This window comes from Marmota marmota, unplaced genomic scaffold, assembly GCF_001458135.2.
Source record: "Marmota marmota marmota unplaced genomic scaffold, marMar, whole genome shotgun sequence".
Lineage (NCBI taxonomy): Eukaryota > Metazoa > Chordata > Mammalia > Rodentia > Sciuridae > Marmota > Marmota marmota.
Genome location: NW_026000168.1, coordinates 17578485 through 17591328, shown reverse-complemented (window position 1 = coordinate 17591328; position 12844 = coordinate 17578485). Strand labels below are relative to the sequence as shown.

The 12844-nt window shown below is 56.4% G+C and overlaps 1 protein-coding gene across 1 annotated transcript in view; it reads right to left on the bottom strand.

Moving 5' to 3' along the window:
• Positions 1-19: 19 nt before the first annotated feature.
• Positions 20-12844, bottom strand: part of Grip2 (glutamate receptor interacting protein 2) — a 37913-nt gene continuing 25088 nt past the window's right edge. Inside the window, exons 14-23 of the mRNA XM_015495099.2 lie at positions 11620-11686; positions 11381-11526; positions 11015-11159; positions 10163-10302; positions 9078-9260; positions 7920-8088; positions 6809-6914; positions 3738-3881; positions 2460-2606; positions 20-1482 (exon numbers count right to left, since the gene is read on the bottom strand). Coding sequence (XP_015350585.1) covers positions 1324-1482; positions 2460-2606; positions 3738-3881; positions 6809-6914; positions 7920-8088; positions 9078-9260; positions 10163-10302; positions 11015-11159; positions 11381-11526; positions 11620-11686 — 1406 coding nt within the window. The 3' untranslated portion in view covers positions 20-1323. The remainder of the gene's footprint in view (positions 1483-2459; positions 2607-3737; positions 3882-6808; positions 6915-7919; positions 8089-9077; positions 9261-10162; positions 10303-11014; positions 11160-11380; positions 11527-11619; positions 11687-12844) is intronic.

Here is a 12844-nt window from a genome sequence, read left to right as displayed (position 1 = left end):
TGTATAAGAGACAGCCCAAAAGGCGTCTGCAGGCAGGGTGGTCACCGGGGAGGGGTGCTGGGGAGGGTCAAGTCAGGGACGAGCGTCCCCACGAGAAGCCACGGGAAGTATTGCATATGAGAAGGTCCCACGGCCCCGGCCACAGAGCCACGCCGCCCAGCCTCATTGCATATGTTGGGGGTGGGGGGTAAATGGCAGAGGCCACAGCCCGAGGAAGGGACAGGGGGTGCAGGTCGGAGTGGATGTGTCCTCCGTGGCCTGGAGTCGAAGGGGCAAGCCCAAGCCCACAAGCCCTGAGTGTGTGTCCATTACAGCCCTGTTTCTTCATGAAGGCCCAGAGAGGGTGGGCCACCCATCCAAGGCTGCACAGCAGGACCCGCTGATGGCCCGGAGAGACACCTCTCTCTGGCGGTGCCGTCTCCCACCCCTCGAAGCGGGGGTCTCTGGGCCTTCGCATGACGCCCCTGATGACGGGTGGGCAAAGTCCTTTCACCCTGGGGTGGACGTCGACCCGGGAATCCAAGATGGCAGAGACGCTTGGGTGGCCCCAGCCAGAGGCAGGAAGGGACCCTTGGAGAGGGGACCATCAGGGAGCAGGACACCGGGAAGTGGAGGGGACGGTGGGCAGGTGGAGAGGGTCCTGTGTCCACTCAGACTGTCCAAGAGGAACCGATCCTGGGGACATGACACCACCGCCAAGAGGGGCCTGGACGGAGATGGGTGGTGGTCACCCAAAGCCCCGATGGTGCCCGCCCCAGGGTCCCCAGACCCACAGGCTCCAGTCAAAGGCTCAGGGCCAGCTTCCTGGGGTCCCACGCCCCCAGCTCGGTGTCCCCAAAGCGGAGGTGCTGCAGGAGACAGGGTCCCAGGAGTCCCACCCTGAACACATCCTCCTTGGTGGCCCGGTCTCTGGGTGACATGGGCCCTCTGCCAGGGAATGTAAGCACCTGAGTCCGGGGGACGGTCCTGGGGGACGGTCCCTGCTCACCTCCTGTGACAGCGAGCTCAGCGCCCCTGGTAGCCCATTCTCTGGCTTTCCCGTCCCTGTCACCTGTCCACGGAGGCCCACGGGGACCTGAGAAGCCCCAGCCCCTCTCCTCCTGTCCCCACCCTTTTGGGGAAGGGCACCCCTGGGGCATCTTGGTGACCAACTTGGCAAACATGCAGGTGTCACTCTGAACGGAGGACGGGGACCTCGCTGCCTGGTGCCCCCCATTGACACGGAACTTGGGGACAGAGACCAGGTCCCGTCCTGGTCGGCCAAGCAGGTGCCCACGGGGTCTCCGCCGTTGGCCCGTGGGGTGTCTGGATCAAGGGCCACCTTCAGAGCATCTGGGGACTGCCGGGGCCTGGCGCTCGCGATGACCGCTTGCTCTGCGCCAGGGGGTTGCGGCTGATGACCAGTTCCAGGACGTCACCCGCCTCGGCCAGGAGTGGCACCGCCAGGCAGCAATCGAAGTCCCGCGTGCGGACGTGGTTGACCTGCACAGTGCACAGCCAGGCGACAGGACCCAGGGGTCAGCTCAACAGGGAAGGGGAAGCGGAAGGAAACAGCTCGGGAGGCTGAGGCAGGAGGATCCCAAGGTGGAGGCCAGCCTCAGCCACTGAGTGAAACCCTAAGCCACTTAGCAAGACCCTGTCTCAAAATGAAAAAATAAATAAATAAAAAGGGCTGGGGCCGGGGCTCTGTGGTTAAGCGCCCCCTGGGTTCCATCCAAAGCCACAACAAAAAAAATTTCCTTTCAAAATAACTAAGTTGAAAAAGCCCCATCGATTTAGGAACAGAAAGCACAAGTTAAGTCCATTAAGTACCAGAGACAAAAATGTCTGGGCATGGGAAAGGATGGTCCAGGGGGACCTCCCACCCTCCCTGGTGTCCTTGGCTGTCAGGCAGGTCACATGGGCTGCGAAGGATCATGACAGGTATCTTTCTGGGTGAAGGCAGCCTCCTTTCCTCCGTCCTGCAGTTTGAGGAGGCCACGGGAGTTAGACAAGCTGGAGGGTCCATCCGCCTCGGGAAAGCAAGGCCACACTGCCCCCCAGTGGACATACAGCGAAGTTCAATACTAGTGCATGCTCAGCACTGAGGTCTGGGGGTTGTTTGTTACTGCAGCATAACTCAGCCTCACCTGACTGATACAGCTCACTTTGTCATTCACCTTGTTATTATTATTACTCGTACTGGGGATAGGACCTGGGGGTGACTTGCCATTGAGATACACCCCTATTCTTTTTTTTTTAATTTTTAATTTTGACACAGGGTCTAAGTTGCATAGGATCTCACTAAGTTGCTGAGGCTGGCCTCCAACTTGGGATCCTCTGGCCTCAGCCTCCCAAGTCGCAGGGATGACAGGCGTGGGCCACCGCACCCAGTCGTCATTGGCTTCTCTCAGATGTGTAGAGGTGGGCTCTTCCCCCGTCCCAAGGCCCCCCCACCCCTGTAGTGTCCCCTGCGTTACCTGAAGGACCCTGTCAAAGGGGTGGAGGCCCCCACGCTGGGCTGGTCCTTCGGGGCGCACCGTGTGCACGTAGACCCCCTTCTCCAGGAGGCCGTCTGAGACGCTGAAACCAAAGTCGTTCCGCACGGGGTCCTTGTGCAGCGTCACCTGGGAGCAGAAGGACGAGGGGGTCCCTGAAGCTCTGACTTGTGACTCCAGCCCCCCGTGGTGGCCTGAATCCCTCGGTCTCACGTTGGAAAGAGCTGGGTTCGAGCTCAAGGGCGGCTCAGAGACAGGGGGCTGGGGGTTTCTCCTCCTGGGAGACGCTGGCTTCTCGTTTCAGGTAGTGACGGAAAGTTATGATGGATAGAAAAATGTTGCCCAGCCTGGTGCCCTGGCCCACGCCTGTCAGCCCCCTGGTGGCTGGGAGAGGCTGAGGCAGGAGGACCGCAAGTTGGAGGCCAGCCTCAGCCACTTAGTGAGACCTGTCTCAAAATGAAAAATGAAAAGCTCTGGGGGATGTGGCTTAGTGGTTCAGGGTCCTTGGATTTAATCCGAGAGAGAGAGAGAGAGAGAGAGAGAGAGAGAGAGAGAGAGATTGCACAGTGGTTCCTCAGTATCTGCAGGAGATTGATTCCAGTAACCCTGAAAGAGTTTTTAAAAAGTCTGTACATGTTCAGTGCAGATATCATTTTTTTTTTCAGAAAAGCATAGATTGAACCCAGGGATGCTTTACTGCTGAGCCACATCCCCAGCCATTTAAAAAAAAAAAAAAATTTTAACTGTAGTTGGACACAACACCTTTATTTTATTTATTTATTTTTATGTGGTGCTGAGGATCGAACCCAGGGCCTCGCACCTGCTAGGTGAGTGCTCTACCGCTGAGCCACAACCCCAGTACCGCCCCCCTTTGGCCATTTCTATTATCATTTTTTTAAAATTTTGAGACAGAGTCTTGCCAAGTTGCTGAGGCTGGCCTCCAACTTACGATCCTCCTGCCTCAGCCTCCCAAGTCCCTGGGATGACGGGCGGGCGCCTCTAATGTATCGACTTTTCTAGATGCACGTGCACACATCGGTGCCGACTCACACACACTTGGACACACGCACACACACACTGGACAGGGGGTAAAAGCCAGTCCGCTTAGTCCTGTTCTGCATTGTGCATGTTTATCACCCAAATGACGAGGCTGTGGGAAACTCAACCCGGTATAAAATCCCTGTTTTACGGTGGAGGAGGATGAACGTGGAGAGCAGAGAGGCCTTCCGCGTCCCAGGGGGGTCCCCACCCGGCACCCACCTTGTGCATCTCCAGGGGCGCGGGCCGCAGCAGCTCCTGCAGCTCTTCGGGGGACCCTGGCACCTCCCGGGCTCTCCTCCAGGCCCGGGGCCCAGGCCTGCCCTCCAGGGCCGCACTCTGCACGGAGCCCGCCATGATGGAGGCCTGTAGGGGGCACCACCCGACTCTCAGAGGACTGTCCTCCTGCTGCACCGGGCAGTCAGCACCCGGGGACACCCCTGGGTACCCAGGGTCCCCGGGAGGAACAGGGGGAGGTGGCTCTTGCCCCACCTTGGGGGCTTCCCATCACATAATCACAATAATAGTGACTGGGGCTACATTCTAGAACTTTCTAGGCTCATTTCTTGTTTCTTTTGGGAACCAGGGATTGAAAGACGGGGTGCTCCACCACGGAGCCCCGTCCCCAGCCCTTTTTATACCTTATTTAGAGACAGGGTCTCACTGAGTTGCTTAGGGCCTCACTGTGTTGCTGAGGCTGGCCTCCAACTTGCGATCCTCCTGCCTCAGCCTCCAGAACCGCTGGGATTCCAGGCGTGCACCATGCGCCCGGATGCTGGGCTCACATCTCAGCACTTCACACTCACAACTCTTTTTATTCTCTGCAATAGTAATGAGGGGGGCTTGCACCATCCCCCCCCCCATTTTTCAGATAAGTAAACTGAGGCTTAGAGAGATACAACTTGAATCCAGAGTCTGGCTCCAAAATCAAGGCTCTTAACCACTTTGCTGCGCGGCTCTTCATAAACATCAACTTTAAGGTAACGTGATCATTGAGACAGAGGAGAGTTTCATGGGTCGTGAGCATCCAGGATGGAGTAAGTGGTCAGGGAAATTTCCAGAACTGAGATCTCAGGAAAAAGAAGAGGCAGGAGAGTGTCTCCGGAAGACGGAGCAGCATATGCAAAGGCCCTGTGGTGGGGAGACCTGGAAGGAGGCCCATGGCTGGGGGCAGCAGTAGGGTGGCACGGGAGGAGAGGGACTAGCTCAGAGATGCTCCAACAACACAGAACACAGGTGGAGTGCCTCTGGGAGTGACTGCCCCCGAGAGGGTGAAATCAAAAAGCCCAGCTGCCCCCAGAGGTGACAGATAGGTAGATTCATGCTCAGGACACTAGAAATAATAGGGAAAAAAAGAAAAGAAAATTTGAGAATAGGTTTGTTGAAAAATGTATAGAAAAGTCAAAACATAGGGAGACAAAGACATTAAGAACAAAAGACAGAATATTTGAAAAATAAATAGACATTATACAAATAAAAGAGATAGTTCCTGAAATACAATCTCTAGGACTATACGTTAGAATAAATACAGCCAAGAGAGAATTAGTGAATGGGTGGGCAGATTAAAGAGGGCAGAGAAAGACGTTAAAAGAAAAGCTAAGAGACATGGAGGACAGAATGTCTCTTAGATAACGGAGCCACACCTTCCAAGAGGTCAGAGAATTTTCGTTTTATACCCAGCTAAACTATCGTTCAGGATTTGCAGGGAAACAGAGCTCTTGAGACCACAAGACCTAAGAGACCTGACATCCAAAGACCCTCACTGACTGAGCTTTTGAAAAAAAATATATTTAAAAAAGGAACTCGGAAAGGAAAGGTGGGATAAGAGAAGAAACGTGAACAAAGAAAAAGGTTGATAAGAGGAAACACGTAGTGGCCGAATCCCCGCATGAAAATTGAACAGTTTTTATAAATAAGTTAGGAGATAGAAGGAGATTGTTTGGGGGGAAGTTGGGCATATTCTCAAGTGCCTGTCTTATTAAGAAGTATTGATTAGACTTTGTTAGAAAATTGAAGTTAAGAAAAAATACGGGGCTGGAAGTGGTAGTGCTTGCCTGGAATCCCAGCGGCTGGGGAGGCTGAGGCAGGAGGATCATGAGTTTAAAGGCAGCCTCAGCCAAAGCGAGGCCCTAAGCAACTCAGTGAGACGCTGTCTCTAAATAAAACACAAAATAGGGCTGGGGACAGGGCTCAGGGGTGCAAAGCGCTGAGATCAATCCTCAGCACCCCATAAAAAATAAATAAAATAAATAAGTAAATGAATAAAATAAAGGTAGAAAATAAAAACTAAATTAAAAATAAGCAAAGCGTATGCAATTTAATAAAGATATAGATTCAAACAAGTTTATGGACAATCTTTTTCTATCTAGAACCCTACCACCCAACGGAAGGCAATTCACATTCTTTTTTAAGCATAGAGGTGACATCTACTAATGTTGATCCCATTTGCTGGGTGCGGTAGTGCACACCTGTCATCCCAGCGGCTGGGGAGGCTGAGGCAGGAGGATCACAAGTTCAAAGCCAGCCTCAGCAACTCCGTGAGACCCTGTCTCAAAATAAAACATAAGAGAGGCTGGGGATGAGGCTCAGTGGTTAAGCACCCCCCCTGGGTTTAATTCCTGGTAAAGAAAAAAAATTGATCCCATTCTAGGCCACAGAAAAAGAAGTTTTCACAAATTCTAAAGAATTAATATGAAATGGAATATGCTCTGGCCACGGTACATAACATTGAAAAAAAAGCAATATGAATTGGGTTTTTTTTTTACATTAAATATAAAAATAGCTTAAAAAAAAGCATTCTAAAACTAAAAAAAAACAAACAAAACTCGCCACTTCTGCACAGTTCAGGGGTTGAAGTGAAGACGATGGTGAAAATCTTTAAAATATTTGAAACTGAATGGACTGGTAAGAAGAGCATAAATCAAAATTTGAAGGATCGCAGCCAAAGCAGTACCTACAGCTGGAATCGTAGCTTTACCAATGGACTCCGTGAGCAAAGAAAAAATACTGAAAGTTCAATAGCAAAGCCACCAGGAAAAGCATCATTGTGTAAAAAATACACACGGAAGAGTCGGGCGTGGTAGCCCACTGCCTGGAATCCCAGCGGCTCTGGAGGCTGAGGCAGGAGGATCTCAAGTGGGAGGCCAGCCTCAGCAATTTAGCAAAAGCCCTAAATAACTTAGTGAGACTGTCTTAAAATTAAAAAAATAAAATAATTTTTTTTAAAAGGGCTGGGGGATGTGTCCCCTCTCAGCACACGCACCCCAATGTGCCCAGGCCCGGGTGGCCCATACCTCCAGCTCCCGCAGCATCTCCGACTGGCCGCACGACTCCAGGTCTTCGAGGGCTTCCCCGAGCACCCGCCAGAAGCCCTCCTCGCGGGGGGCACCGGGCCCTGGGCTGTAACGTAGGGAACCACAGCGTCAGGTGGCGGCTGGGCGACAGGCCGGGGCCGGAGGCGCGTCTTCAGGGCCCTGAGGCCAGCGTCGGGCTCAAGGGGCCAGAGGGTGGACGGACGGATGGACAGGCAGGCGGGCAGGTGTCCTCGGTGGCAGTGCTGGGGCCCCCCGGGGTGGGGGTGGGGACAGTGGTTGGTGACACAGAATGGGCCGGGGAGGGGGGACGCGCAGCTAGGGGCCACCAGGAGTGTCGGTGGCCAGTTAAAACATGGGCAGATGAGACAGAGTGGAGAGCCGTGACACAGGACGCCTGGGAAGAGAGACAGACGGACAGACGGACAGACAGAGAGGAGATCCATGGTATAGACCCAGAGGACAGGCCCCGGCCCCGCCCAGACACACACACCGTGACACAGCAGGGGGACACAGAGAGATGGAGACGATGGGACTTTATTTTATTTTTGCTGGGAGAGGCTCAAAGGCCACTGGGGACTTCCCTGTCCCTGTCCTGTGAGTGCCAAGTCCTTGGAGGCACACTGTGGATTCCAAAGGGCTCTCTCCCTCTCTCTCTCTCTCTCTCTCTCTCTCTCGGGGTCCCAGGGGAAGGAAGGAGGGGTTCCTTCTGCCTGAGAAAGTCGGGGGAGCCTCCCTCTGGAAGGCCGGGGTCATTTGAGCTGGGTTTTGAGGGGTGTGTAGGAGTTTTCCAGAAGAGAGGCGGGAAAGGCTTTCTGGGCAGAAGGTGGGTGTGGGTTCAAGTTCTGAGCCTCCTGTTGGTCCTCTGAGATGCCTCTACGCCCCCAGCCCCCTTTTTTTAATTATTTGAGACAGGGTCTCCCTGAGTTGCTGAGGGCCTCACTCAGTGGCTGAGGCTGGCCTCCACCTTGCGATCCTCCTGCCTCAGCCTCCCAGCTGGGCCTCCACCCTGATGCCCTCTCCCTTCATCCTGGCCCATCCCAGCCAAGAGCCTGAGGCTGCCTCCTCCTCCTCTGGTGTCCCCACCACACACCTCATGGGTGGCTCCCAGTCCTCCTCCTCAGGGAAGCTCTGGTTGGCAAGGCCCGGGGTGAAGCTCGTTCTCCGGGGCTCGATGGGTGGCGGGCTGCCCCTGAGCCGGCTGGACCTCCACTCCTGGGGGGTCACGCCGCCCCGGACCGTCGCCTGTTGGGTGTAGGAACCTGGCGGGCGGAGACAGGGGACATGCACATTCTGGATGACCTTGTCCACCTGGCTGCTCCTCTCGGGGGCCGTGAGGGTCCCTGTGCCCCCGGGGTCCCCCCCAGACGTCCTGGTCGGTCACTCAGCTCCACAGGCCTGGCTTGGCAAGCTCGCCTTCTGGACCCTGTCCCCACTAGCTCCTTGGGGACAGCCTCTGAGAGCCGGCCCCAGGGACTGAGCCGAGAGGCGCTGGCCCGGAGGATGGGGAGGGAGGCTGAGACCCACAGAGAGCAGGTTCCCCCCGTGGTGGGAGCCAGGGCTGGGGCTCCCCAGGCCCCCGGAGGCCTTGCTCGCTCGCTGTGTGACCTGGGGGTTCCAGGGTGACAGACAAGGCCAGCATCAGATGTCACCGTCACTGGTGGGTCTCAGCATGCGTGACCCGGGAGGGGGCCCCAGAAGCATCGGCTCAGCTCAAGTGTTGTAGGATGGGGTGGGAGGGTGCTCTCTGGTTTTCCATGTTCAACTGGATGCAGTGAACACTAATTGGGCACCTACTGTGTACCAGAGGTCGGGATAGGAATGAGGTAAACTTGGTTCCCTTTTTTTTCCTGGTACCAGGGATTGAACCCCGGGTGTTTAACCACTGAGCCCCGTCCCCAGCCCTTTTTGGCTTCGATTTGAGACGGTCTCACTAAGTGGCTGAGGCCGGCCTCCAACTTGCGATCCTCCTGCCTCAGCCTCCTGAGCCCCTGGGATGACAGGCGTCCCCGGGAGCCAGCCCAGCTTGGTTCTTCGTCTCACAGAGGAGAAATCTAAATAGCTGGCTGGGGTGCTGGGAATGGTAGTGCCCCGGGGGAGCCCAGGGACCCTGGAAGTGGTTAATGGGGTCAAATGGTGTCTTACTTCTATGAAGTGTCCCCTAGAGGGTCATGCTAGACAGGAGAGGCAGGAAGGAGCTCCAGAGAGACTGAGCCCCACCGAGGCAGGTCCAAGAACCCCGGGGTGGTACCTGGACCCCCAAAGCCACCACCCTCCGTGGTCGAGCTGTCCCAGGACTCGACAGCACTGTCCACGCTGGGCACGGCGGGCGAGAACCGGGCTGGGAGTTGGCCTCCTTTGATGGCGTCCGGTGGGTCCTCGTCCACGTCACTGGCCTCGCTGAGGCTGCCCGGCTTGTGGGGCAGGAGGGGACCTAGGAGGAGGAGGAGGAGGAGCTGCCGTCTCTGACCTCAAAGTCGCAGCTGATCACAGCTGGTGGGACTGCAAATTGGTGCAGCCCATATGGAAAGCAGGGTGGAGATTCCCTGGAAATCTGGGAATGGAACCACCATTTGACCCAGCTCTTCCTCTCCTCGGACTATACCCAAAGGACTTAAAAACAGCATACTACAGGGACACAGCCACATCAATGTTTATAGCAGGACAATTGACAACAGCTAAACTGTGGAGCCAACCTAGATGCCCTTCAGTAGATGAATGGATTAAAAAAATGTGGCATATATACACAATGGAATATTACTCGGCACTAAAAAAGAACAAAATCATGGCATTTGCAGGTAATTGGATGACGCTGGGGAAGATAATGCTAAATGAAGTTAGCCAATCCCCCAAAACCAAATTCTGAATGTTTTCTCCTGATATAAGGGGGGTGACTCATACTGGAGTAGGGAGGGGGAGCATGGGAGGAGTAGATGAACTGTAGATAGGGCAGAGAGGTGGGAGGGGAAGGGAGAGGGCAGGGTGTTAGCAAGGATGGTGGAATGTGACGGACATCCTTATCCAAAGTCCATGTATGAAGACATGAATTGGTGTCAACATAGTTTATATACAACCAGAGATGTGAAAAATTGTGCTGTATACATGTAATAAGAATTGTGATGCATTCATATATTAAAATACTAATAAATAAATAAAAATAAGTAGAAGACCCCAAACCCAGGCTCGCTCTTCTCTCCAGCTATCCCAGCCACCCTCCTGCCTCCCGGGGGATGTGGCAAGGACTCCTGAGACATGCATTAAGCTGAGCCCAGGGGGACAGGTGGCCCGCCCCTCCTAAGGGGCTGGGTGGTGCCTGGGGCGTGGAGCTGGGCTCACGGTCAAGCTGCTTCTTGATCTTCAGTGTGACAGTCTCGCCAGCCACCTGCAGGAGGTGGATGGCCTCGCTCAGGGGCCGGCCCTTGAGGCTGACGCTGTTGATGGCCAGGATGCGGTCCCCCACATGGATGGCGCCAGTCCTGCAGGGTGGAGACGGGAGGCAGAGGACTGGGGTCAGGGATCTGGAACCCCAGACGCAGATGTCACCCTTTGTGGGAGCTTGTGAGTGGGGGTAGGCATTTCCCAGCATGCTTCCCAGACGCCCCAGGCAGCAGATCAGGAAGAGGCAGCGTGGCCAGCAGGACAGGTGGCCTGTGTGGCACTGGAGAGTGGCCCATGTGAATCAGGATCAGCTAAATTCTAAAATAGCCACCCGATTCTGAAGACGTAGTATGAGGAAAAGAAAATATTGATTGCACACTGAAATAAAGACATGGTCTTGCTAAGTTGCTGAGGCCGGCCTCCAACTTGCGATCCTCCTGCCTCAGCCTCCAGAGCGGCTGGGATTCCAGGCGAGCGCCACTGTGCCCAACTCTTTTGACTAGAAAGTTAATGGCTAAATTTGCATTTTGGTTTGTCCTTCAGTTGGCCAGCGCGGGGCTGCATCAGCCTGGTGGGGGCAAAGGGGTCGTCTGTGGGTCCCCAGCACCCAGGCCTGGGCTGGGTGCGCTCCGGGGTTCATAAGGACCTTTGGAGTCTCTGCAGCGCGCGGGGAGTCCAGCAGGGGGCGCTGCGGGCGCGGTGCCTTCCCTCCCGGAGCCACCAGGTCACTGCAGTACCCGGGCGCCCCTCTGCCTGTCCCTACCCTGGGACATCTGGGGCCACCCGGGTCCCCCCCAGAGCCCCGCTCACCTCTCCGCCAGCCCGCGCTTGGTGAGGCCCGAGATGACAATGGGGTCAAAAGGCTCCTCTGTGCCCGAGATGGTGATGCCCAGGGGACCTCCGTAGCGCTTCAGCTCCACCGTGTAGCTGACGGCGCCCGTGGTCTCCTGCTCGTCTGCAAAGGGGACGTCGTGAGGGCCAGGGTCCCCTGGGGCAGGGACAGGGCTGGCCCCCTGCAGCGGTGACACTCCATGCAATGCATCCGCTCCGATGGGGACCCTGAGGTCACCATCTGCACGCATGCACTCAGCTGTCCCCACCTCCCTCCTTCCTTGGCCAGATGGGACCTCGCTGGCCCACGGGGTGGCGCCCGAGAGGTGACACTCGGGTCCCTACCCGAATTGTCTTCGTCTTTCCGGATCTTCAGCTTCACCAGGTCCTCGCACTGTCGCAGGATCTGCACCGCGTCCTCCATGGGACAATTGTCCAGACGGATGTTGTCGATGGCCAGCAGCTTGTCGCCCGGCTCGAGGGTGCCCGTCCTGCGGGAGCCGGGGTGGGGGATGGGAAGGCGCCCGGTGCAGGCAGGCGAGGGGCCCGGCGTCCCCTCCCCGTGTCCCCAGGGGTGTCCCTACCTGTGTGCGGCGCTGCCCTTCTTGATGTCCGAGATGATCAGCGGCTCCCCTCGCTTCCTGCTGGCCGCTGGGGGGAAAGTAGCCATGAATCTGACCTCGGAGGACCTCAGGGTGGGGCAGGGCCATGCAGCCCAGGGCTGCTGGGGACATGGAGGCGCCCTGCTCTACGGCTTCCTGGCTGTGACTGTGAACAAAGCCTCCGCCACCCTGCGCCTCGGTTTCCATTCTGCAAGATAGTGGGAGGCCCGGGCCTCGCGGGGAAGTGGTGAGACTAAGTCACACAACAGGAGGCGCAGTGTGGGTCTTTCTGGAGGGTCCCTTACAGCCCCAGGGGGAGTCTTGTCAGGCCAGGGGGCTCCCATCTTCCCTCCTCTCCTGCCCAAGCTGGGTGCTTCCCCTTACACCACGGTGTGTCCCTGGTGTGGCAATGCTGGTGAGAAGGCAGCTGCTCCTCGGGGCGTGGCTTGTTTGAAGGGCCTTGGCTTACTCTGAGGGTGTGGCTTGCTCTCAGGGGCGTGGCTTGCTTGAAAGGGTAGGGCTTGCTCTGGGTGTGGCTTGCTCTGAGGGTGTGGCTTGCTCTGGGGGCGTGGTTTGCTCCAAGGGTGTGGCTTGCTCTGGGGTGTGGCTTGTTCTGAGGGGAATGGCTTGATCTGGGGTGTGGCTTGCTCTGAGGATGCACCTTGTGCTGAAGGGTGTGGCTTGCTCTGAGGGTGTGGCTTGTTATGAAGGGTGTGGCTTGTTATGAAGGGTGTGGCTTGCTCTGAAGGGTGTGGCTTGCTCTGATGGTGCCGCTGGTTCTGAAGGGTGTGCCTTGCTCTGAGGGGCGTGGTTTGCTCTGAGTGTAGCTTGCTCTGGGGGGTGTGGCTTGCTCTGAGGGGCACGGCTTACTGTGAGGGTGTGGCTTTCTTGGGGGCGTGGCTTGCTCTGAGAGTGTGGCTTGCTCTGGGGGCGTGGCTTGTTCTGGGGGCGTGGCTTGTTCTGAGGTTGTGGCTTGCTCTGGGGGTGTGGCTTGTTCTGAAGGGTGTGTCTTGCTCTGAGGGGCATGGTTTGCTCTCGGGGTGTGGGTTGCTCTGAGCATGTGGGTTGCTCTGGGGTTGTGGCTTGCTCTGAGGGTGTGACTTGCTCTGAGGGTGTGGCTTGCTCTGGGGTGTGGCTTGCTCTGGGGTGTGGCTTACTCTGGGGGTGTGGCTTGCTCTGGGGTGTGGCTTGCTCTGGGGTGTGGCTT